Raw genomic sequence first — 22,968 nt, 5'->3', positions numbered from 1 at the left:
GGGAGTAGATGGGGGTCTGGAATGGGAGGACAGGAACCAGGAGCATGCAGGGAAGCAGGAAACAGGAGCAGATAGGAATGGAGGGCTCAGGAGACAGGTAAGCAGGAAGCATCCAACATCACAGCCAGCCAAAGGTTCCTCTTGTGCAGACAATTTCCTGTTGTTAGTTCCCGGTTTATATAGTACGCCTTAGCCAGTCGGGGGGGCTGGATGTTTCCCCCAAGCGGGAGATTTGGAGACAGGGCCCTCTGTGAGCTAGTCCTTCCCTGAACCCTTCCCTAATTACTCAGGTGAGCTGCTGGGTGGCCGTCGTGGCCTGAGGGCTGCCTGTGGGCTCGGGTTTGAGGCCTGTGATCCCTCACGGTATGTTGTAGATATGTATCTCAGCGAAATAAATACACTCAAGTACTGAATTTTTGCACTGGTAGTTTTCTTTTTTGCTTTATCCATTCTGAGTGCAGTACATGTGAACATGTGCACAGTTGATTAGTGTAATTAAAACTCGATGCCTCTCCAGTGTATCAGTCCAACTTTGTAGCATGGCCTATGTGCTGCACTTGTAGGGGAAAGGACTTGATGGCTGCAATTATCTTTTCCAGTCAAACATCTATGATCTTACCTAAGAAAAAGGCAATTTTGTTGTATTGCTTTTAAAGTGAGGATCATTCTTATTCATGTAAGTGGAATACGAGGTAATACCATGTCTTGCTTTGTCATTAGTGGAATTGATACACTGAGTCATAAGGAGGAATAAATTACCTTGCTATAATTGATTCTGAACTGTGGCTGTTACAGTTCACTCACTTTCCTTGTTGTCCATAAAGCAGGGCTTACTGATTTAAACTTCACTTAATCTTAAATATAGATCGCTTGTTCTTTATAAAGATAGGCTGCATTTCTGAAAGGATGTTCTGTTTCCTTCCATGATTCCAGAGCTACATCTTGTAGACTTCACATTAAATTCATCACAACATATTTAAGAGGAATTTTATACGATAGCGTATTATTTTTTAATATTTGTATTGTGGGGATGCCCTAAGGCACCAGACAGAATTGGAGCACTACTGTGCTAGGTGCTAGGATGTAGCTCTGCAATCTTGGTGTTTGTCACTGAGGAAGACTTGGTGTCTGCCCTGAAGAGTTTACAATCAAATTTTAGACAAGATACTACCAAGGAGTGGAACAGCCTATAGGAGGGAATTGTTACAGTGGTACAATTACACTGTCATATAGACTTGGCAGGGCACAGCTTGACGTTTCTGAATAATATGAATTTAAGCCCATACAGTTGGGTTTTGGCAATCATGGAAAAGCAAGTGGAATGTGGATATAGAGAAATACTCTTTATCCTCCATAAAACACTTAAAAACAGTGCAACAGATGAAAGCTGCATGGAGCCATCACTCAACAAAGCAATGCTGCTAACGAAATACGCAAATAGTAACGACAAGAAATTTGTTACTCATTTTATCTGTTCTTTATGGGCTGGATCCAGTGCACATTGAAGTCAATGGAATGACTCACAGTGACTTCAGTGGGTGTTGGGTATGGTCTTAAATTCATTATTATGCTTCTATCTTAATTGTAATTTCTCACTTTTTTATTTATTATTAAATGCCACCTGAAAGGAAGAAGAAAATGAGAGAATGAAAGATGATGTTTAAACAGAATCAAATAAAGAATTTATTAAATGAGCATTGAAACTTGGGAGGAACGTGTTTGCTAATGAAATAACATTTTCCTTAAAAAATGTGTGAAGATGAACTGTAGATTATAGAATATATTTTAAGTGTTTTCCAGCAGTTGCTTTTAATAGAACTGTAACTAATAAATGTGTGTGTGGTTTGCTATCGGATCTGGAGTTCTTACTTCAAATGGTAATGCATTTTGCACTAGCAGATTGCAGTTCCTGCTAAGAAGAGGTTAAATCCAAATTAAGCAATCATATGGTCTCCATTAATGTATTTAGTGTCTAAACTAAGGGTAACTTCTGTATTGTTTTATTTACCACATTTACTTTTTCTCTTCAGTAAATCTGCATTTGTCTTGTGTGCTCTACATGAAGTACTTTCTTTGCACGTGGTCTTTGTCTTCTCCCCTTCCTTTTGGACTGTGTTTCTTTTTTGGTGCATCGTAGAGGTGTTTATACTTTTCATTTTTCTAAATGGATTATACCAGATTTACATGTAAACATTGCATTGCTATTATGAACGCAAATACCTTCATACCTGATGTTGCAGGGGTTTTTTTTTAACTACATGATAAGAGGTCACAATAGTTAGAAGACTTGGGATTCTTCTCTTCTCTGATATAGTAATTGCGATTTTTGTTTTGATGTTGACAGAAATTACTGAAGTATCAGATGAAGAATTGGATGCCCTGCAGTCTTTTTGCACCATTAAAATAAGCCAGATCCATCATCAGTTGAACTCTAAGCAGTCAAACAGCAGGAAACATAAAGATCTGCAGCATGGATTCACTTCAGAGAAGCCTGTGACAGGTGACTTGAAGTTTACTATTCCTGATCAGCTAATGAACAGAATCCATCTGAAAAATATCAGTGAGACAATGAAACAGGTACTGTAACCAAAACATAAATCATGCCAGTTTGTTGGTTGGTTGGTTTTGGAGGGCTGCTAAAGAAAAATTGAAACTATACGGGCCAAATCCTGCTGTCCTTACTCATTCAAAACTCCCATTGACTTCATTGTGAGTTTTGCCTTAGTGAAGACTGCAGGATTTGTGTTTCTGATTTTCTCATTAAGACCACGCTGCAGAAATGCTTTTTGTAAATAATAAAATTATATAAAATGATGCCTACTGACAAAATGCTGATTTTTCATTGAGACATTTCATACAATATGAGTAATTCACAGAGGCAGGGATGGATAGTTATTGTCAACCTCTATGAGCGTTAGGTTAACTGGGGAGTAGAGTTGTAAGTGATGCTTGTCAGGCTGCCCTTGCCCGTTGTGTACAGAACTGTTCTGGAAGTGACTTGTGGAGTCCGGGGGCAGCATCAGAGAAACGTGCTCACTGTCCAGGAGAAGGTTTGGCATCCCCATTATAACAGTTGGTTAATGTACAAAGTGGCATTGGCTCTGCTCAAAAGAGGTCAGAAGCTGCCTTGCTACTTCAGCCACAGAGAGTTGATAGGATTTCAGTCAAAAGAAGTGGTAGATGCCTGAAACCTCCCGGGCAGCCTGGGAGAGTAAAATATGAGAGCCCTGCCTCTCCCCTTTTGTATAAACTCTTTGTTGTAGTCTGGAATTAGGACTGGCTATCAGGACACCTGCACAAAAACAGAAATATGTGTAAATATATAATACATTCTGAGCCAGATTTTGCCTGGTTGCAAGAAGGGAGGGCACAAAAAAGCTCACCCCTTATGCCTCTTCTCTGCCCCGGGTACAGGGGCCAGCCACAGTTGCAGTCCCTGGTCTTTCCTGAGGTCATGCTTCTCTAGGGAATATATGAATGTGGGCAATAGGGGAGTGTTTTTTCAGAAGAGTAAATATTGCTGCATAGATCTTCACCTTTTGGTCACTTGGCTATGGATGTATCTGGCCTGTGGCATGGTTTAGCTTTTGATTGGAACACTGATATCCGTGTTCCTAGATAAAAAAGATAATATCCACGGAGACAAAGGTAAAATATTTTAGCACATAGATATGACTTTAGCCCCTGTCACTGTGAATGACACATTAGCAAAATACCTTTTAAGCTAAGATTACGTGGCAAATAGTTGGCTTTTATTTGTCACTCTTTTGCACGAAAAACAGGAAGTGTTTAGACATATTTTAATAGAAACATTCCTAAATGCCTGATCATTTTTTTTTTTTTTTTTTTGCCAACCTTTAATTTTTAACACTTGCCTAAAGAATGAAATGTGCCTGATAGAATCTGGGTGGCATCAGTGAGTTTGGTAAGATGTGCATGTGTCATTTTAACAGTTTGAAGGGCTTTTCTTTTCTGCCAGCCCAGTGCTCCTTTCCCATAGGACACGCACACTGAGACAAACAACGCCTCTTTCCACTCTGTGTGTGTCAGGAATCACAAAACTGTTGTTTATTCTCCAATGATCCTTGAATTCTAACTTTGTATTTGTAGGGGGGTTTGAATATGTTACTGTGACAGTCATCACCTACAGATGCCTTTACCCATAAATCTTGGTGTTGGAAAATATCTGTGCCTCGTTTGAAATGGGTACAGCATGTCTGCATCGGAGAATAATTTTGATAGAACCAAAAAAATGAGTGGTGAATAATAATTGCAGTCATGTATTTTGCTTCAGTTACTATCACATACATTTGCTTTAATTTACTGCCATACAGCATGTAAAAGTAATTGTTAAACCATTAATTGGCTAACCCTGTGCCAAGTGAGCAGAGAATACTGGGGTTTTTTTGTTTCTTTCTTTTTGGTGTTTTTGAAAGTCAGTTCCGGGATATCGAGAGCTTCATTTTTTTAACTGTTTTGAAATTACAGCTACTTACCTCCTTTCACTACACTAAAATGTAATAAAAAACAGCTACTAATAAATTTCTTACAGTCTCTGAGCCTGCCTCTTCTTTTGCTTACATTGGTTTTACTCTGGTGTGATTCCGTGGAGTTAGTCCTGATTTACATCTGTGTAAATGAGATCAGACTCAAATCCTATATAGATATATATCCTGAGATTTGTATAAAGCCTTTAAGCACACTCAAGAGTTTGTGCTAAATAAACTAACACAGACTTTAATAAATATTGTTATTCAACACTTAAAGGAAACTGCTTGTACAATTTTACTTTGGTTTTAATTCAGAACTGTATATACATATTTGAACCAATATCACTTTAGGGTTCTTTTTCTTCTTAAAAGTTGTGGCGATATTTATTATCTTTTAAAAGAGGGCATGTAGGTTTCAGTTTGCCTACTACAAGAAAAATCTGGTGTATTACCAGTCCGCGATATGATGGCTGAAAAAAATAAGATTAACCTTAAATGAAACAAAGTTACTGCTGCTAGAAAGTGTAGCACATGGGGGAAAGCAAATGTAATTTAGTGTAAAAGTCATTCAGACCGGCTCATCAAGATGATATTGTGAAAAAGATTATGAAGTAATTTATGGCTCCCTAGAAGAGCAAATCTTTCTCTTCAAAATATCTGTATTTTTTATTTGTTATTTTTTAATAGAAGCAATCATCTTACTCGTTCATTTTTTCAACTTCTCATCTTACAGCTGACAGAAACTAAACTACACCAGCCTTCACAATGCCATGATTGTAAGAAAAAATGGACAAAACTGGCCAAGAATACCTTTCTCAGACAAAAGAAGACTTTAGTGGAGAAAGCTTTACTCCAAGATAAATTAGAAGAACAGATTTATGTCAAAGTAAGCAAATGTTATTAAAACAAACACTCCAGTGCATTTTGTACACACTTGCAGTTGAGGAATCCATGAGCCAAATTGCATCCTGATTTATGACCATGCAGTCACATAGACAAGCATGCAATGTGAGTCAGGGTGGAATCTGGCCGCATGTCGTTACTAACCTGCATGGGGCTAGATTCTCACCTTGTGCTGATCATGTCTATGGAGCTACTCTGATTTACATCAGCTGATAACCTGACTCACCATTTTCCAGAGGTTTTTTATTTTGAGCATGTCTGGATTGATTTTCCATGATCTGTTTTCTGATTGGCTAGCCAGGAACAAAGTAGTAAATTATATCATTGTTCTAGGATGCTTGCTAGTTACATCGACACAGACTTCCATCCCATTTTCGTGCTTTTCAAGGAATGGGGTGCAAGGTGACTGCCACATTGCATGGATGCAGAGGCAGTTTTACTGTCGCGGAGGCTGTTCCTTCTGCTCTTTCTTAACCATTACTGTATTATGGTGCTGCCATAAAAGGTGTTCTCATGGGGTTTCAGCTAGAGACCTTGTCTATTTTTCCTTACAGCTTCAATGAGCTCAAGATGACAGCCACCTTGTGGATTGTAGATTTGGAATGCAGAGGTTTTTCGTTTACAATATTCTCCTGCTTGGCATGCACACTTCATCCCTTATCTTATGGATTCTCAAATCACCCTGTCTTGTACCTGAAGCCAGTTTTGTAGTTACTAGTTTTCCCACTACTCTTCATTCTAAACTATCTAAGTATTTACACCATGCTCATCATCAAGGTTCCTGCGTACCTGATGTAAGGGAGGGGAGTTAGACCTAGTGAAAACTGGCCATAGACTCAGGGAAAGAGGAGGAAGAGTGGCTCTACAATATGCTCTTTCCATCTGTCAGTGTTACAGAAGCCCTTCCAACCCCATATTCTGCTATTCAGACTTTGTTTTTCTGTATTATGCCTGGGGAGATGGCTAGTCTACAGCATCCTTGACAAATCCAAAGGGATTTCCTCTTGGAGGATAATGTTGACCTGATTAGCATTCTGTCCCATGGATTCCTACTTTCATGCTAGGAAAGCCTTCTGGAGCATAGGCAGCAAGTTATATCTCCACGTGGTGCCTTGGCACCAGCAATATTCAGAGACCAGGGGCCCAGCTCCACCAATATTTGGGGCTGGGTGTCCCCCCCAGCCCCACCTGCTGCGTGCGCCTCCTCCCCTGCTGTTGCCCCTGACTGTAGCCTCACTGGGGGTGAGGGGTGGGGCTCCCTCCTATGAGTGTCCCCTGCCTCCCCTTGCAGATCAGTGTGTCCTGCCTCTGCCGTGCAGCTCCATGCTGCCTCCCTGCAGCAACTGCTGCCACAGGGTCCTAGTGCCCCCCATCTCCACTGCCAGAGCAGACTGACTCTGAGCCTGCCCTTCCACCTCAGACCCTTCCCTTTTCCTGCGGGACGCTCCACCAGCACAGGGGGCCCCCCCACGCCCGCAGTCACCACTCCTGCCCCATGCTGGGCAAGGAGGCAGCCCCATCCCTCACCCCCAGTGAGGCTACAGTCAGGGGCAACAGCAGGGGAGGAGGCGCACGCAGCACCCCCCGGCACCCACCACGGGGGAGGCAAGGGAGATTCCTGGACCTGAGAGAGGCCTAGGGGCACGTGCAGTGACAGTGGTGGGGGTGAATGTGCTGCTGGGGGGGGCAGTAAAGGGCTGGGCGAAGTCCTCCTTTCTGGCCCCTGTCCCCGGAGCAGCCTGCCTGCATCCCAAACTCATCCCCAGCCCTGCCCCACCCCTGAGCCCACACCCCCAGCCACAGCTTTCACCCCCCCCCACCCTCAACCCTCTACCCTATCCCTGAGCCCCTCCAACACCACAAACCCCTCATCTCCAGTCCCAGTCAGAGACCTCATCCCCCCGCACCCTAACCCTCTGCCCCAGCCCTGAGCCTCTCTAAAACCCCAACCCCCCCAGCCCCAGACAGAGCCCTCACCCCCTACACCGCTACTCTCGCCCTGAGCCCCTCCCACACCCCAAACCCTTCACCTGCAGCCACACCCCCCAGCCCTCACCCCTGCACTCCCTCCCTCTGCACCCCCTCCCATCCCCAAACTCCCTCCCAGAACCTGCACCCCCTCCCTCCGCACGCCCTCCCATCCCCAAACTCCCTCCCAGAGCCTGCACCCTGAATCCCAATCCCCTGCCCCAGCCTAGGGCCTGCACCCCAGACCTCCTCCCCCACCCAAACTCCCTCCCAGACCCTTGGGCAGGTGGGGGATGGACTTTGGGCAGGGGCGGGTTCTGGGCACCACCAAAAATTATACAAACCTGCAGCCCCTGTAATCTGGAGTGGGTTGCAGTAGGCCCTGACAGCATGGGCCATGACATGTACCTAGGGAGCTGAATAAAGGCAGTGAGCCTCTCTGCCCCTGTCCCTGTCCATCTCAGATGTCCTGAGATCGCTGGGATTTCTCTGGTTTGCTGGCTCTCACATCCTGTTCATTCTGATGTGGGAAGAATCCTCGTTCTCTGATGCAGTGTTCTTCAGGATATTGTGAGCTATAACTTATTAAATTTGCTGGCCCTTCTATGGGTAGCTCTGCACAAGGGATAATTTGGCCCTTAAGATGGCCCGTATCATTATAGTATGTGACAGATGCATACTCACTGCAGTTTTCTTTTATTTCAGGACTCGCTCACACTTATAGGAGAAATACACAAAAACCTCCCCAAGCTTTCAGAGGATCCAAGGAGCATATGGCAAAGACTGAATGAGAGAGGTCAGAAAGTGTAGGGCCTGGTTGTGATGAGCATTAATCAAAGAATGTAAGAGCTGGCAAAAATCTTCTGGTGACACTCATGTGCCTAATGCCTCCTAATGAGAACTGTTTTGTTAGGACAAACTGATCAGTGGGTAAATATCCTTGCAGGTAGAACCAGATATTCACAGAGCACAAGATTCCAACCGACAGTCCTGCTATGTGTCCTTCCTGAATGCAAAAGCTGCAATACAGTGTCATCCAACCAAATACATTTTTCAAATTATGGAAGCTGACATTTTTTTATTATTATTCTGACAAGGAATAACTATTGTTTTTGTGGGTTTGCTTATGGGATTTCAGAGCAGCTCACTGCTTCTTCCATCTGTACAAAAAATAGATGGTTCTGTTTTTCTGGGTGGGGAGGTGTAATTATTGGGCTTCAGCTCAATCTTTGCCTTCTGCCTCCTGTTAAATTGAAAGCTAGAGCCCCAGGTGGAGGAGAGAAAGAGACAGTTGCAGAGTAACTGTAAAAGGAATAAAATGAAACTGGGCATTTATAGAACCGGAATAATGAGAATGTGAACTGAAATAAATCAGAAACCCTGAGGATGCCAATAGGACAAGAAATGGCATTAAATTAATCATAGAACCTGTCTGGGGTGGATGTTTAGAAAGAGAAAGAAAACAAAATACAGAATAAAACTGGAATAAAATATCAATTAAGATAATATTTTGACTGTTTTCTGAACTTGCTGATGCATTTATTGTCACTGTCTATCGATTCCTGAAAAGGAATGTCACTATCTCATTGAGATTATCTCTGGGTGAAAGTCTGGTACTACATAGGAAGTCCAAGTAAAGAGGCTTTGCACAGGAGATCTCTGGGGGCCGGAAGCAGTGAAATCCTTCTGCTCACTCCAAGCAGGGCATGTAGACAGCAGAACCATGACCACTACTATGGTCATCATATGACTTCCACTGACAGCCGTAGCACATTCCATCATCCCTCATTGGCAATGTGTAGCCAGTGGATCCACATGAGTTGCAGACTCGCTGGCCTCTGTAACCTCCATGTTTTCAGCGCGTTTGGGCCTTCCACAGCAATTGAGGATCTGGGTAGACATTTGTCTATCAAATGTGTATATGAAGGAGATCACTGCCTAATAGTTCAGTGGCTTGTTAAGACATTAGAATGGTACTTTGGTGTTGCCTTTTTTTCCCTTTTGGTAAAAGAAAATCTATTAATCGGGTTGATTTGATGTTCTGTTTAAACAAACTACAGGTACGTAGGTGTTACATATACTATGTACTGTAGTTATCAGATCAGTGTACCCAGGGTTGTGTGTTTAGCCACATGGTTTCACGATGCACACATCAATGTAAAGCATGAAAATAAATTAGGATGGAGGGAATTAGAGGTTCACTTAGATTATCCTTGATCTTGTGGTATGAATAACCTCCATGAACAATTTCATTACTTTTGCCTGAGTAGGTGAGGCCTTCACTGAATCTCTAGAGCAGTCTTAAATTCTTTAATACTAGCCGTCCTTCACTGGCAGCTTATTCTACCTTTTAGCAACCCTCTGGGCATAGTAGCCCATCCTAAGAACTCCCATTAGCATCACTTTCAGTTTTAGATCACAACTGCAACTTATATAGCTATCTTATATGGTGAACAAGATGCCACTGGATTTTTTTGTTAATGCACCATCCTTAGGTATCTTAAAATCCCCCTCCTATCTCCCACTTTTATAACCCGGTTCACATTAGACATTCCATCTCTGCCCCATTTGTCTTGTGACTCCACTCCTCCTCCCTTCCCAAACTCTGCCTAATTCTTTGGTGACCTTTTTTGAACTCCATTAGCAAAAGTTCACCCGTTACTCAACATAAGGTCTCATAAGGGCTCTGTTATGGAGCAGTGGTAGCAAAGTACACACAGAAAAAGGGAGGCCATGCCTAAGACCCTCTGAAAATTTACCCTTGCATAACACAGTGCAAAATAATACATCTGTGTAGCTTTGTTTCACTACTAAAAACAGGGAATATTAGATACTGGGTTCTAAATACATGTTGACAGGACACAACAGTGCATTTGAGCTCTGCTTTTGGTGTCTAGATTGTCACTGGAAATCTTGAAGTATTTCTTTTTAACTCTTAGTTGTCAACTCTTTGTATAAATACACTGAATTGTAAGATCTTTGGATCAGGCACTTACCAATTTTATTTTCCCGCAGTGCACCATGCACACCCAATTTAGAGAGGCAGTTCAGAAAATTCATTTAAAAATTCACCAGCCGTATGGTCTGTGGTGTGTGTCTTTTTCTGCTACTCAGTACTGCAGGCTTAGAACAGTTTTGGAGTTCTTCTCTTTCATATTTTATCAACAGTAACTCTGGGATCTGAACACTTATTTTCTGTTACCTGGTTGCAGTTATTGCTGATGTACAGTATGAAGCAAATGAGAGAGCTTGCCCTGTAAATTACTTATTTCATACTCCTGCAGGGACTGAGACTAGTAACCAAAGAATTTTGACATGGAGACCACAGAAAGGCGCCTAGATCAGTGCTCTTCCTTTTACACTCCCCACAAGCCATTTATTTTTCTGAGAGAGATTTTTGGTTTGATCTGGAAAAACATCTTTAAAACTGATCAATAAAAATGTATTCATCTGGTTTGCTTGTCTGTGCTCATTGGGGTATAAAAGGAGCAAGACTGATGAGGGGCGAGTCATACAGTAAGTAGATGTGGCACTGAAACAAATTAGTCCATCCATTGTGAAGTGTCATTTAGAGTTTTTCTTTTTTGGTTTTCATACTGCACACTGTTATCCTTTTTTAATCCTCTGAATGATTTGTGAAGTACTAGAGTTTATTGCTATGAACATCTTGCAAATGCAGAAGTGATTTGTTTTTATTGCATACACTGATTTATTTTACATATTCATTGGTAATGGTTTTTGTGATGCTGCACTTTATTTGTTGCTAACCTCACCATGAATGTTGCTGAACTGGCAACCTGAAAGATTATTAACCTGAAAGTAGCACCAGACTGATACAGCATTGGCTACTATGGCAGTGCAATCTCCCCCTGAACTGTCACACCTCTCCCTGAAGAGATCACCTCTGAGGGGATGAAGTTAACTCCAAGCCCGTTCATTCCTTAGCCTGTTTTCTGAGCACCAGTTATAGGAGTGGACTCTATGATATGGATGCTTGCCACTAGGAAATAGGCCAAAATGTCCATTTCATTCCCCATAGGCCACTGCAATGCCTTTAGATGGTAATGATGTTTGATTGCTACTGACCTGGACTGGGTTTAAACAAGGGCAGAGGTGAAAAACTGTATATCCAGTTTCCGATCCCTTGTATTATCTGCGGCTTGGCTAGTTTCTTTACCAGTAAGCCTTATAGCAGTCTTAAATTTCTTCATTGTGTGCAGGCACACTCACTGGGAGAGAAGTTTAGAAGTGCCACAAGCTCTCTAGTGCCCCCTGCCTTGTCAGAAACTCATCCCTGATCAACAACCTACATAGCTTCATTGGTGCCAAGATTATACAAATTCACCTTTCCCTCCTTGAGACACCTTTCTCTGTAGCCAATGTCATCAGTGCCGATGAAGCCAGTCCAATCCCATTCATTCAAATTGAAAGTTTGTCAGGAGCGTTGAACTGGTGGTAATGAAGTGCAAGGTTTACTGCTTTAAAGAATAGTGCCCTCCTGTGGGGATGAATCACCATATTGACACACTGCCCAGATTCTACGCCACTGTAAATCTGGACTAACTCTACTGATTTCAGTGCAGTTAACCCAGGATATATACCCTGGTATCGAATTTGAAAGTTGTTCTAATATGCATATTTTTTTAAAAATAATAATGTGCCCTGTGTCTTCAGGTCACAACTTAAATATTATCTGGTATAACAAAGAAATTACCTTTTATTGTCTCCGCTAAATAAAAACTTAGCTGGACACACAAACATGCGCAAATTGCTGCTGCATACAGTATAGGTGTTATAGTAAGTGGCACTTTGTTAAAAATGTAAAATGTTTCAGAGTCTTTTTTATTTTCACGAATGTATATATCAATAATGTATGGATTAGGTTTTCATTTTTGTCCTCCCCAGTCTACTGTCCCTTTCTCTCACGTAGTTGATATACTGTAGGTCTTTACCTACACAGACTCGAAAATGGGATTGATGAGTTGTGGGGGGGGGCGGGGGGAATGCCACTTTGCCCGTTCCCCAAATAAGGTAGTGGGTACCTTGTTCTTTTCAGAACATGCCTTTCAAGTTGCTAATAAAATAGATCAGGGGGCCCTATGAAAGCATTATCCACCTTCTGGACATGGGCATTCACTGCTTCTTTATTTATTTATTTTGTAACAAAATAGTACTGTTTGTTCTCACATTGAATTATGTGTGTATGATCCATAAATACATTGTAAAATAGATCTGTAGCATGTAACAGAGTCTGCCTTTAGAATATCCCATGAAAATCCATATTTTTGTTGTTAGCACTGTTAAGAACATTTACATCTTTAATCTTCTTGCCAGTTTTTAAATTGAACTTTTTTGCCTACAGAAGCAAGTGTACAGCATTATCACAGTATTACAGCTTGTTTAAAAATACATACAGCACCAGCTAATGGTAATTGCAAGCAAGCTATATACTTGAGCAGGGTTTTGTTTGCATTTTTTACATATTTTCTACATTTTAAAACAGCTACTTATACTGATGTTATATCCAACACTTTGTTAGAAAATATTACTTACATATGTTACCCACAATAGAGTCGGCATCTTTTGCATGACATAAGATTACAGGCGTCAAAAATAGAAACACACCATTGTAAGCCTGGTTAAAAATAATTGCAAGCTTTAAAAAAGTGTGTTCAGGTTGCATGCTCCTTAATAAGTCTGGGCCCATCATGTGAGGTGATGAGTGCCCTCAATTCCCATAGAAGTAAAGTGCCATCAGAACTTTGCAGCATTGGACCCTAAAACAAAATAAATTGAGTGATTATCAACATACAGTCTGCTTGCAAACATAGGGCTCAATCCTGCAAGCCCTCTGTGCATGGAACTCTTCTTGAAGTCTTTGTGAGTTCTGCCCCAGAAGGCTTTCAGGACTGGGTGGTAATTGGGTAAAATCCTGTGGACCTTACTCAAATAAAGCTCCCATTAACTTCTCAAATTTTGAGCCGGATCATCTGCTAATGCAAATCATCATCGCTCTATCAACTCCCGTCAGCTATGTTGATTGGAACGAGCTGAGACTCTGGCCCTTTGACTGCCATGGGAATTTTGATAGAGTAAGGACAGCAGGGTTTGACATACTGTTTTTTTAATAAATAAAATGCAGATTAAAATACATGGTTGCATTGGTTTTACTTTGCACAAATGAGACAACTGAATATTTTTGACTTATAATGAAGCTGTTGGAAATTTCCAAACCATTAATAATTCTTACAAATTAGGTAAAACCAGGATATATTTAGGTGGATATTTCAATATGTAACTTCCAATAGTTAGTTATTTTTCACTTTCAGGTAATGCAGGAATATTTCATGTTGGATTGATTTCTTTTATGAAACAAGTCCTGACATGCTTTGGAACATGCTCTTTTCATGGTCTCGCTGATATTCCTCTTGCGCTTTCTGCAGTCTTTTACCCCTCAGTTGCCACTTGTGGAAACAGTAGGTCACTAGGGATGTCATTATCAAAGAGAAAATAATGATCAGCACTATTATCAGTGCAACCGTGGATGAGAGGGACCCTTCTAGCTGTTTAGTTTCAGTGTCTCCTGTTGCATTCAGCTTAGCAAAGTTTTCATATTCCGTCAAAGCCAAAAGTGCAGGTACAGGAGTTTCATTGAACTTGGGCCTCATTGGGATTCAGTAGTTGCCCTCACTCACTCAAATTTCTGAAAAAACATGAACTAGGATTCCCACATAGCCCACGTTGTCCACAAGAAATTTTTTTTCTCAGCTTCTCAAGGCATAGATGGGGCTCAGAAGTATTGTTTGTTTATGAAGCCATGCAGCTTATAAGGAAGAGGATGTGTCAGAAAGTTAACAATGCATGTCATCTATATCCAAACAGTGTATAAGTCAGAAACTGGTGCTCACTGTCATCTCTGTCAGAAGAAAAAGCTGCTGATCTCACTGCCAGTTTTTGAATCTTTGTTTTCTTGAATGGATAATTGGAGAAAATCAAATCAATTTTCCTGTAACATTGTGGTGTCAGGGCTCCTCCTCAGGCTTAACGGAAAAATAAGCGCTACAATGAGCACAGTTTACATCTTATGAATTTGCTTCACAGTGAGTGTTTTCTTTCCCCCGAAGTATTCCCCAAAGAGAATAAAATCCAAGGCAGATTTTTTGCTGAGAGGCGGACTTGGTTTTACTAACATTGTAGTTTCTAACAAAATCAGTTACAGAAAAAAATCTTTCATTCTAATGAAGGCCTTTCTTTCCTCTTCTTTAATATTTGTTCTCACATTCACCTTGTCTGGAAGAGATTTTATTTTGTGTTCTTTTTAAACTGGAAATTCAGAGATGTCATCACTGATTGCAAAGCTGGGGTCTGGAAAAATTACCTAGGGTAAGAATGACATAGGGTTAGGTAAGAGTTTTGCTCTCGTCAGCTGTCACCTGAGCTAAACGCTGGAATCTTAAAGACTTGATTTTGTATACTGTGATATAACTTAAAACCACAAGAATTGTTTTATTTCTGTTTGCCATGAATATTGGCATAGAGCCCAGTCCTGCAAAAATTTAATCATGCGAGCAGTTCCATTGAAGTCAAAAGGGGCAAGTCTAGTGAAGGACAACTGGTGTGAGGAAGGGTTTGCAGGATCAGAACCTCATTGTGCTTCAGATGTCATTCTGAAGTTCAGTTTAAAGTCAGGAGGGACCACACTCTGCTGTCCTGACTGGCAGAACTGCCATTGAGGTCATTTCTTTCTCCCTCCAGTCAGGATAGCAGGATTTGGTCCCTTAAGATTTTCTTTTGGGAAGGAGAGTGATGAACATTTTTAGAGCTATTTATTTGAAATAACAGATTGCTCCAAGCCCCCTCCACCTGACTTCCAAGTGCTTCAAGGCCAAAATTAGGTCTTGGAGATGTTGCATCACAAGCATTTGTTCTAAGATTCTCCATATAACAAGATGCAGTTGTAACGGATCCTGCTTCTGGAAATCATCCCACTCAGGCTAGCAGAGAACTGAGGGTCTGCTTTACTAATTAACAGCACTTCTAAGCCATTCTTGACTGTAATAAAGACTGTTTACTATAGATTAGCATTCTATTGATGTTATAAGATGTAAATGAGCAGTTCTTGCCAGTTAGAAACAATATGTTCACAGAGTGAAAAATAAATGTCTATTTTAAAGAAAGTTTAAAAGCCAGCATTTAGTTTAGCTTAGGACAATAAAAAACTTGTTGGTAAAGCTGATTGCAAGTTTATTGCATGTAAGAAAACTATAGGTGGGGAACACCTAGCTTCTTTAATGAGTAAGTCTACTGGTTGCACTGTTCAGAAAGGCTATCTCAGGAGGTTTTGAGCAACAATGTTATTATAATGCTATCCAGCTCCACAAACAGCACCATTGTCAAGCAGCCGAAGGCAGGAAACTGGGATGAAGGGATTTAAGACCATTAGGAACTGCCTGTCTGATTTTCAGTGTTGCTGTAAGCCCACCACCCACACAGAAGTCCATGGGCATGGAGTATGCTCAGTGCCTCTGAAAAATTAGGTCTTGTCATACCTTGCCCAGCCAATCATCCATTTAACATAGTATCCCCTCTCTAACCGGCTTTTACCAGATACGTCAGAAAAAGATGTAAAATCTTCGTAAGACACCCAGCCAGGTATACAATACTATAATGTGAAGATGAGTGGGGATTCTTCCCGGCTCCATTTGACAATCAGTGAAGGTGGCCATGTTTTCAGAATCAAAATTGGGGTGGTTTTATGTCAAGATATTTTAGGACTGTGAAATAGAGCTCTGAATTCTTGCTCCTTTCTTTGGTTGAAAAGTAACAATGGTCTTGTGGTTAAGGGGAAGTTCTATGGCCTATGTTATGGATGTGGTCAGACTAGATGATGACAATGGTCCCTTCCGGACTTAGAATCTGTTTATCTGTAAGGCAACTGGATTGACAATCAGAATCAGGAGGTCTCAGTGTTCAGTTCCTAGCTCTGACACAGTTTCCCTGTGTGATTTTGGGCAAATTACGTATAAGAAAACAACAGGTGCCTTAGTTCCCCATCTGTAGAATGGGGATGTTAATGCTTCTTTTGTCTGTCTTGTCTATTCAATTTGTAAGCTTGTTGGGGCGAGGAATATCTCTTACTATATGATTATGCATGCTTTGCAGAGTGGAGCCCCAATATCAGTCAAGGCCTCTAGGCACTACAGTGATAAATAATAATCTGCTTCACCTGCAGCAGTGGAGTAGCTCAAAGAAAAGCTTTTCTTTGCCTCTTCCCCCTGCACATCTCTATCCATTGCTGCCCTCCCATTCATCCTCCTGACAACCATAGAGAGGAGGGAAGTGAGAGACAAAGGGACCACAGGGTAACCCCTCCTTCCCAGCCGGAGCAGAGCTTTTGCACTGCCTAGACTGGAACGTCAACTCATCAGACACAAACTGCAGTGTTGTCATCTGACATGTCATGACAAGAATTGACCCTGAACACTGGTTGAAGCAAAGCCAATACTCCTTATATGAAGAGTTAGACATGTTAAAAAATGTATAGCAGTAAAACTAGCTCTGGAACAAACACCTAGTAATTATAAAAACCTGCAGGAAATACCCTTTCACACAATGTTTAATTAGATTGCGGAACTCAGAGCCACAGCATGCTGAGACCAAGGATGTAGCAAGATTCAAAAAAAGATTGGACACTTTCATGGATAACAAGAATATCCAGAGTTATAAAAAGTTAATGCTGAAAAAGAATGTTGGAAGGGACATAAAATGTCATGTTTCAAGGTTTAAGCCAATCTCAAACTTTAAGAGAGCAGGAGGAGACCTTCGTAGAATACCAGATTAGCCCCCTTCAGACTGCAAGGTTTCTCGTACCTTCTTCTGAAACGTGGTGCTGGACATTGTCAGAGACTGGACTAGATGGTCCATGGGTCTGATCCAGTCTGGTAGTTCCTATGTCCCTATTAATTTTAACTGATGAAATTAAAGCACAAGATATTTCAGGGATCCCTGCAGACACTGGGACAACATGTGAAAAATCAGAATTGTCCCAAGATGTATTTTACAATCAGTTTATGTTCAAAACATGAGTATTGGTAGCTCTGGACTTTTATTTTAGCTCATGGTATGGCACATACTTTTATTATTATTATTATTATTTTATTATTCATCAAAGTGTTTAATCCTTTTTTAAATATAAAAGAACCTGAAAACCTCCTCCAACTGAGGCAATTTCATCCTTTTTCTTATTCAGTCTGTATTTTAAAAGTGCAAACTATACTGTTTCAGAGTAACAGCCGTGTTAGTCTGTATTCACAAAAAGAAAAGGAGTACTTGTGGCACCTTAGAGACTAACCAATTTATTTGAGCATAAGCTTTCGTTGGCTACAGCCCACTTCATCGGATGCATAGAATGGAACATATAGTAAGAAGAGATATATATACACATACAGAGAACATGAAAAGGTGGAAGTAGCCATACCAACTGCAAGAGGCTAATTAATTAAGTTGAGCGATTATCAGCAGGAGAAAAAAAACTTTTGTAATGATAATCAAGATGGCCCATTTAGACAGTTGACAAGAAGGTCTGAGGATACTTAACATGGGGAAATAGATGCAATATGACAGGTTTCAGAATAACAGCCGTGTTAGTTTGTATTCGCAAAAAGAAAAGGAGTACTTGTGGCACCTTAGAGACTAACCAATTTATTTGAGCATAAGCTTTCGTGAGCTACAGCTCACTTCATCGGATGCATACTGTGGAAAGTGTAGAAGATCTTTTTATATACACACAAAGCATGAAAAAATACCTCCTCCCACTCCACTCTCCTGCTGGTAATAGCTTATCTAAAGTGATCACTCTCCTTACAATGAGTATGATAATCAAGTTGGGCCATTTCCAGCACAAATCCAGGGTTTAACAAGAATGTCTGAGGGTGGGGGGGGGGAGGAAAAAACAAGGGGAAATAGGTTACCTTGCATAATGACTTAGCCATTCCCAGTCTCTATTCAAGCCTAAGTTAATTGTATCCAATTTGCAAATTAATTCCAATTCAACAGTTTCTCGCTGGAGTCTGGATTTGAAGTTTTTTTGTTGTAATATAGCAACTTTCATGTCTGTAATCGCGTGACCAGAGAGATTGAAGTGTTCTCCGACTGGGTTTATGAATGTTATAATTCTTGACATCTGATTTGTGTCCATTTAATCTTTTACGTAGAGACTGTCCAGTTTGACCAATGTACATAGCAGAGGGGCATTGCTGGCACATGATGGCATATATCGCATTGGTGGATGTGCAGGTGAATGAGCCTCTGATAGTGTGGCTGATGTTATTAGGCCCTGTGATGGTGTCCCCTGAATAGATATGTGGGCACAGTTACAGTGTGTATGATAACACCCATTGTTTCATGTTCTCTATGTATATAAATCTCCCCACTGTATTTTCCACTGAATGCATCCGATGAAGTGAGCTGTAGCTCATGAAAGCTTATGCTCAAATAAATTTGTTAGTCTCTAAGGTGCCACAAGTCCTCCTTTTCTTTTTACTGCTAAACTTGTACCAGAGGAGAGGAAAAGAACACTTCCAAATGGAGAGTTTGCCTGCCCCTGCTGGTTTCTCACCACCTGAACTTTTTAGAATTTAAAGACTCAGGGTGAAATTCTGGCTCCATTGAAATCAGTGAGAGTTTTCAAGCAAGGAGCGGTAGTTAATTACAGTGTAAATGGGAAAAAAAAGACAAAGGCAGATTTGTTTCTAAATTAAATGGTTTTCAGAGGGTTTTTTTTACTAATTATCAATGCATCTTTTGAATGACAAAAGAATCTTTAATGTGGAACATATATTAAAAGCTAAAGTATTTCATAGTAAAAGCTCAAACAAAACAAGAATGTCCCTCCTTGAAGTTGACCCTCAGGAATAAAAATGTAAATGTATTTGGTTCATTCTGAATATTGGGCAACAAATTATTTCTTATGTTGTTTGGTTATTTTCATGTATCAGTGAAATGTCTTTGGTGTCTCTTGCTTAAGCATTGCTGGAGTTCACTTTTGTAGAGATCTAATACCCCAATAATGTGTACACCTAAATTCCATTAACGTTTAACAAGTATATTGAGCACATTACAATGGAGTGAATAAAACCTGTTAATTTTAAGGTGACAGAATGTCTTGCACTAAGGATGTATAAGCTGGCTCAGATTGTTGATCACAAACAAAAGAGTATGCTATTGATACAATATGTATCACAGCTTAGAGTCAGATTCTGCCACCCTTGCTCATGTTGAGTAGCATCTTCTTATTCTGAGCTATGATACTACTCAATTTGAGTTAGGGAAGCAGAACTGCATTTTAAGATCCTTAGTGCAGGGATTGTCTTTTCTTGTGTGTTGGCCTCTAATAATTTTATTTGATTGAACAAATATACATTCCTGAAGTGTGTTCTCTGTACTTCTAAATGGAATTCTCCAATAGGGAGCCTGCAGGTGGATTTTGAATTTTCTTCCAGTTTTGGGGGAGAGAGGAAGAATGGAATGTTTGATTATAGTTTGCATGAAAAGCATTCTTGGTCCTCCCCTACCTTGCCCTCTCCCCAAATAAAAGAGAGCCTCAGAAAAAGATAAATTCAGATTAGCTAAATCTGATAACATGATTTATAACTGGAAACAAGATAACTTTGTTTAAAGTTAATCAGCAGCTTTGTGACTTCATGTAGGAAGTTGTCTGCCCTGTATGTGAGAGCAGAATATGGCCTACTCTATTTATCACTGTGCTTTTTAATAATAAACTAACAATTTGCATTTGACTCACTTGCAGAATCCTTTAAAATTAAACACTGAATGGGAGACAGAGCTTCCCTCATGTTTTTTTCCTATTTCCTTTTTGTATAACTAGGTTTCACCCATCTTTATTGCAGTTAAATTAGGAAGGGCTGAATACTGTGAGGTTCTGATGACCCTTATCTCCATTGGAAGGATTGGGCCCAGAATTTTCAGGTTAGGTATGAGAAATGTTAATGAGTCTATTAATATATACTGTGCATTTTTGTAATTGATCCAGATCTTCCTTGTCTGAATTTCAAATTGTATCAGTTGAATAGGAATGAATTAGAGGGTCTTATAAATCACCAACAAATGTGAGAAGTGGTGTCATCCGCTAGTGGCCAAAAGATCTTCTCTAAGGCTATTGGGGTTGGCTATAATTCTACTCCAGTGAAATCAGAGGCAAAATTCATTTTGGTTTCAGTACAAGCAAGATGTCTGGCCGCTGAGTTGTAACATACACATCCTCCATTTTTAAATAAAATAGTATTACCTCTAGCAGTTGTAGCATATAAATATGTATTTGGGGATTTTTGTATATCTAGTTACAGGGTGTCATTCTTCCTTCAGATACCTTGTAAATTTTCCTGCTGCCTTTTGAATGGTATATTGTGTTTTATTGTATTATGAAATAGTGTTCCTGGTTTTTCTGTACTCACATCTGTTTGATGTAGGGATATTTGTAGTAAATATATCCATCATGATGTAAGCCAGATATGTAAATGTTACCTTTTATTCCTTCAAAGCCTGTATGGCAAGACAATGAATAATACACTCCTATGCAAAACAGCAGCTGAAAACCAGAGAGAGAACAAATAAGGAGCAGGGAAAGACTTCAAGAAGCAAGTAATATGAGGTTTCTGGGTGGCGACTGAATTTTGTTTGTACAAGGGGTTTTTCATAGTCTCCGGCATAGGACCAATGGCCATATTTTTAAAGGTATTTAGGCACCCTACGATGCAGATAGGCACTTTAGTGGTATTTTTAAAAGTACCTACAGTGCCTAGGCACTTCTGAAAATCCCACTAAGTGCCTGCCTGCATCTTTAGGCACCTAAATACCTTTGTAAAACTGGCCCTTCATTCCTGAACATGCGAAGAGCTGAGGAACCTGAACTCCCACTAATGTCACAGGGAGCTGACAGTGGTTCATACATCACAGGAGGTGCTGGACGCCTGTTAAGATCAGGACTTAAAAGTAAACTTGGGGATATTACAGAGCAGAAGCCTCATCAAGGCATGCTTGTGATGTCACTAAGTGTAGGAATGAACATCTGATCAGTTTAGTTGAGAAGTCCAGAAATACCACGCACTTTTATTTTAACCTTCCTGATCTTGTGTCTCAAAGCAAAGCTACAACCTGTGCTACACCAGACTTACATTTATGCACACACCCCTCCCAAAAAGAACATTTTGCATAAAAAAGCCCTTTGCTATTATGTCCTGGGACATAACAGGACACTTAGATGAAGATTTAAGCAAGTCAATTAGTTCTTTAATTAAATCTATAAAATTCCAGCCTTGATCTCTTAGCATACTTTACCCTATTTTTATCTTAATGAGAGAGAGAACTCAGCTTTTAACAGTTTTCAGTCTGGTGACTCGTGTTTAGCTTCATTAAACTGTATTCTGAAATATGACTTTGCTTTTCTAGCTGTTTTAATAGTTATGTTTTGTGGAAGGATAGTGTTTATTTCCTTTCTCTTTCTCTGTGTTGTTGTCTTCTCCACTGCAAAACAAGGCTGCAGGCTTTAGTGTTGCTCATAATACTCTTTTGAGCATTGGTGTGAGATTCATGAACTCAACTGAAGACCCAGTCTGTTCCTATAGACACCAACTCTAGTGAGACTAATTTCTCCAAGAAAACACTATAGTATGTTCAGGTAGCTTTTAGGGACAGATTTAAATTGACAAAAGCAGGTTACTTCAGAGCTGAAACTGACACTGTCCTTAGGAACATAAAAATGGCCAGTGGTCCATCCAGCCTAGTAGCCTGTATTTGACAATGGCCAGTTCCAGATGTTTCAGAGGGAATGAACAGAACAGGACAATTTAGACTGAAGCATCCCCTGTCATCCAATCTGAGCTTCTGGCAATGGGAGGTTTAAGAACACCCGAAGCATGGGGTTGCATCCCTGACCATCTTGGCTAATGGCCATAGATGGACCTATCCTCCCTGAACATATCTAATTATATTTTGAAGCCAGTTATACTTTTGGCCTTCATACCATTCCATGACAGCAAGTTTCACAGGTTGATTATGCATTGTATGAAGTAGTACTTCTTTTTGTTTGTTTCAAATCTGCTATCTATTGATTTCATTGGATGACCCCTAGTTCTTATGTTATGTGATGGGGTACATAATACTTCCCTGTTCATTTTCTCCACACTGTTCATGATTTTATAGACCTCTGTCTTATCTCTCCTTCCTTGTCTCTTTTCTAAGCTGAACAGACCCAGTCTTTTTGATCTCTCCTGGTACTGAAGCTGTTCCATACCTGTAATCATTTTTGTTGCCCTTCTCTGTACCTTTTCCAAGTCTAATCTCCTTTTGGAATTCCAATTCTAATGTTCTTGATAGCTCAGTGAGCTGAATTCTGAGATGCTAAGCGCACACAATACCCAATGATTTAGATTTAGTGCAGCACTATTCAGCATGTGGCCTCTTTTGCCTATATATGGCAGAAGTTGCTAATATGTGTTTTTATGCACCATATTTGCTGCTCATCTTAGGCAAAATATAACACGTTAAGGATTGCTGAATTTCCAGTAAACCAGTTTTTCTGGTTTATATA

At 40.5% G+C, this 22,968-nt stretch overlaps 1 protein-coding gene across 2 annotated transcripts in view; it reads left to right on the top strand.

Annotated features, from left to right (window-relative positions):
* The window catches only part of C9H8orf48 (chromosome 9 C8orf48 homolog), a 43,801-nt gene extending 32,623 nt beyond the window's left edge, over positions 1-11,178 (top strand). For both annotated transcript variants that reach the window (XM_074962399.1, XM_074962398.1), the window contains exons 4-6: positions 2,345-2,577; positions 5,224-5,376; positions 8,067-11,178. In XM_074962399.1, coding sequence (XP_074818500.1) covers positions 2,345-2,577; positions 5,224-5,376; positions 8,067-8,171 — 491 coding nt within the window. In that variant the 3' untranslated portion in view covers positions 8,172-11,178. The remainder of the gene's footprint in view (positions 1-2,344; positions 2,578-5,223; positions 5,377-8,066) is intronic.
* The last annotated feature ends 11,790 nt before the right edge of the window (positions 11,179-22,968 follow it).

Source organism: Natator depressus, chromosome 9 (genome assembly GCF_965152275.1).
Source record: "Natator depressus isolate rNatDep1 chromosome 9, rNatDep2.hap1, whole genome shotgun sequence".
NCBI lineage: Eukaryota > Metazoa > Chordata > Testudines > Cheloniidae > Natator > Natator depressus.
Note: the sequence above shows the minus strand (reverse complement) of the source record. Positions and strands in the feature narration are given on the sequence as shown.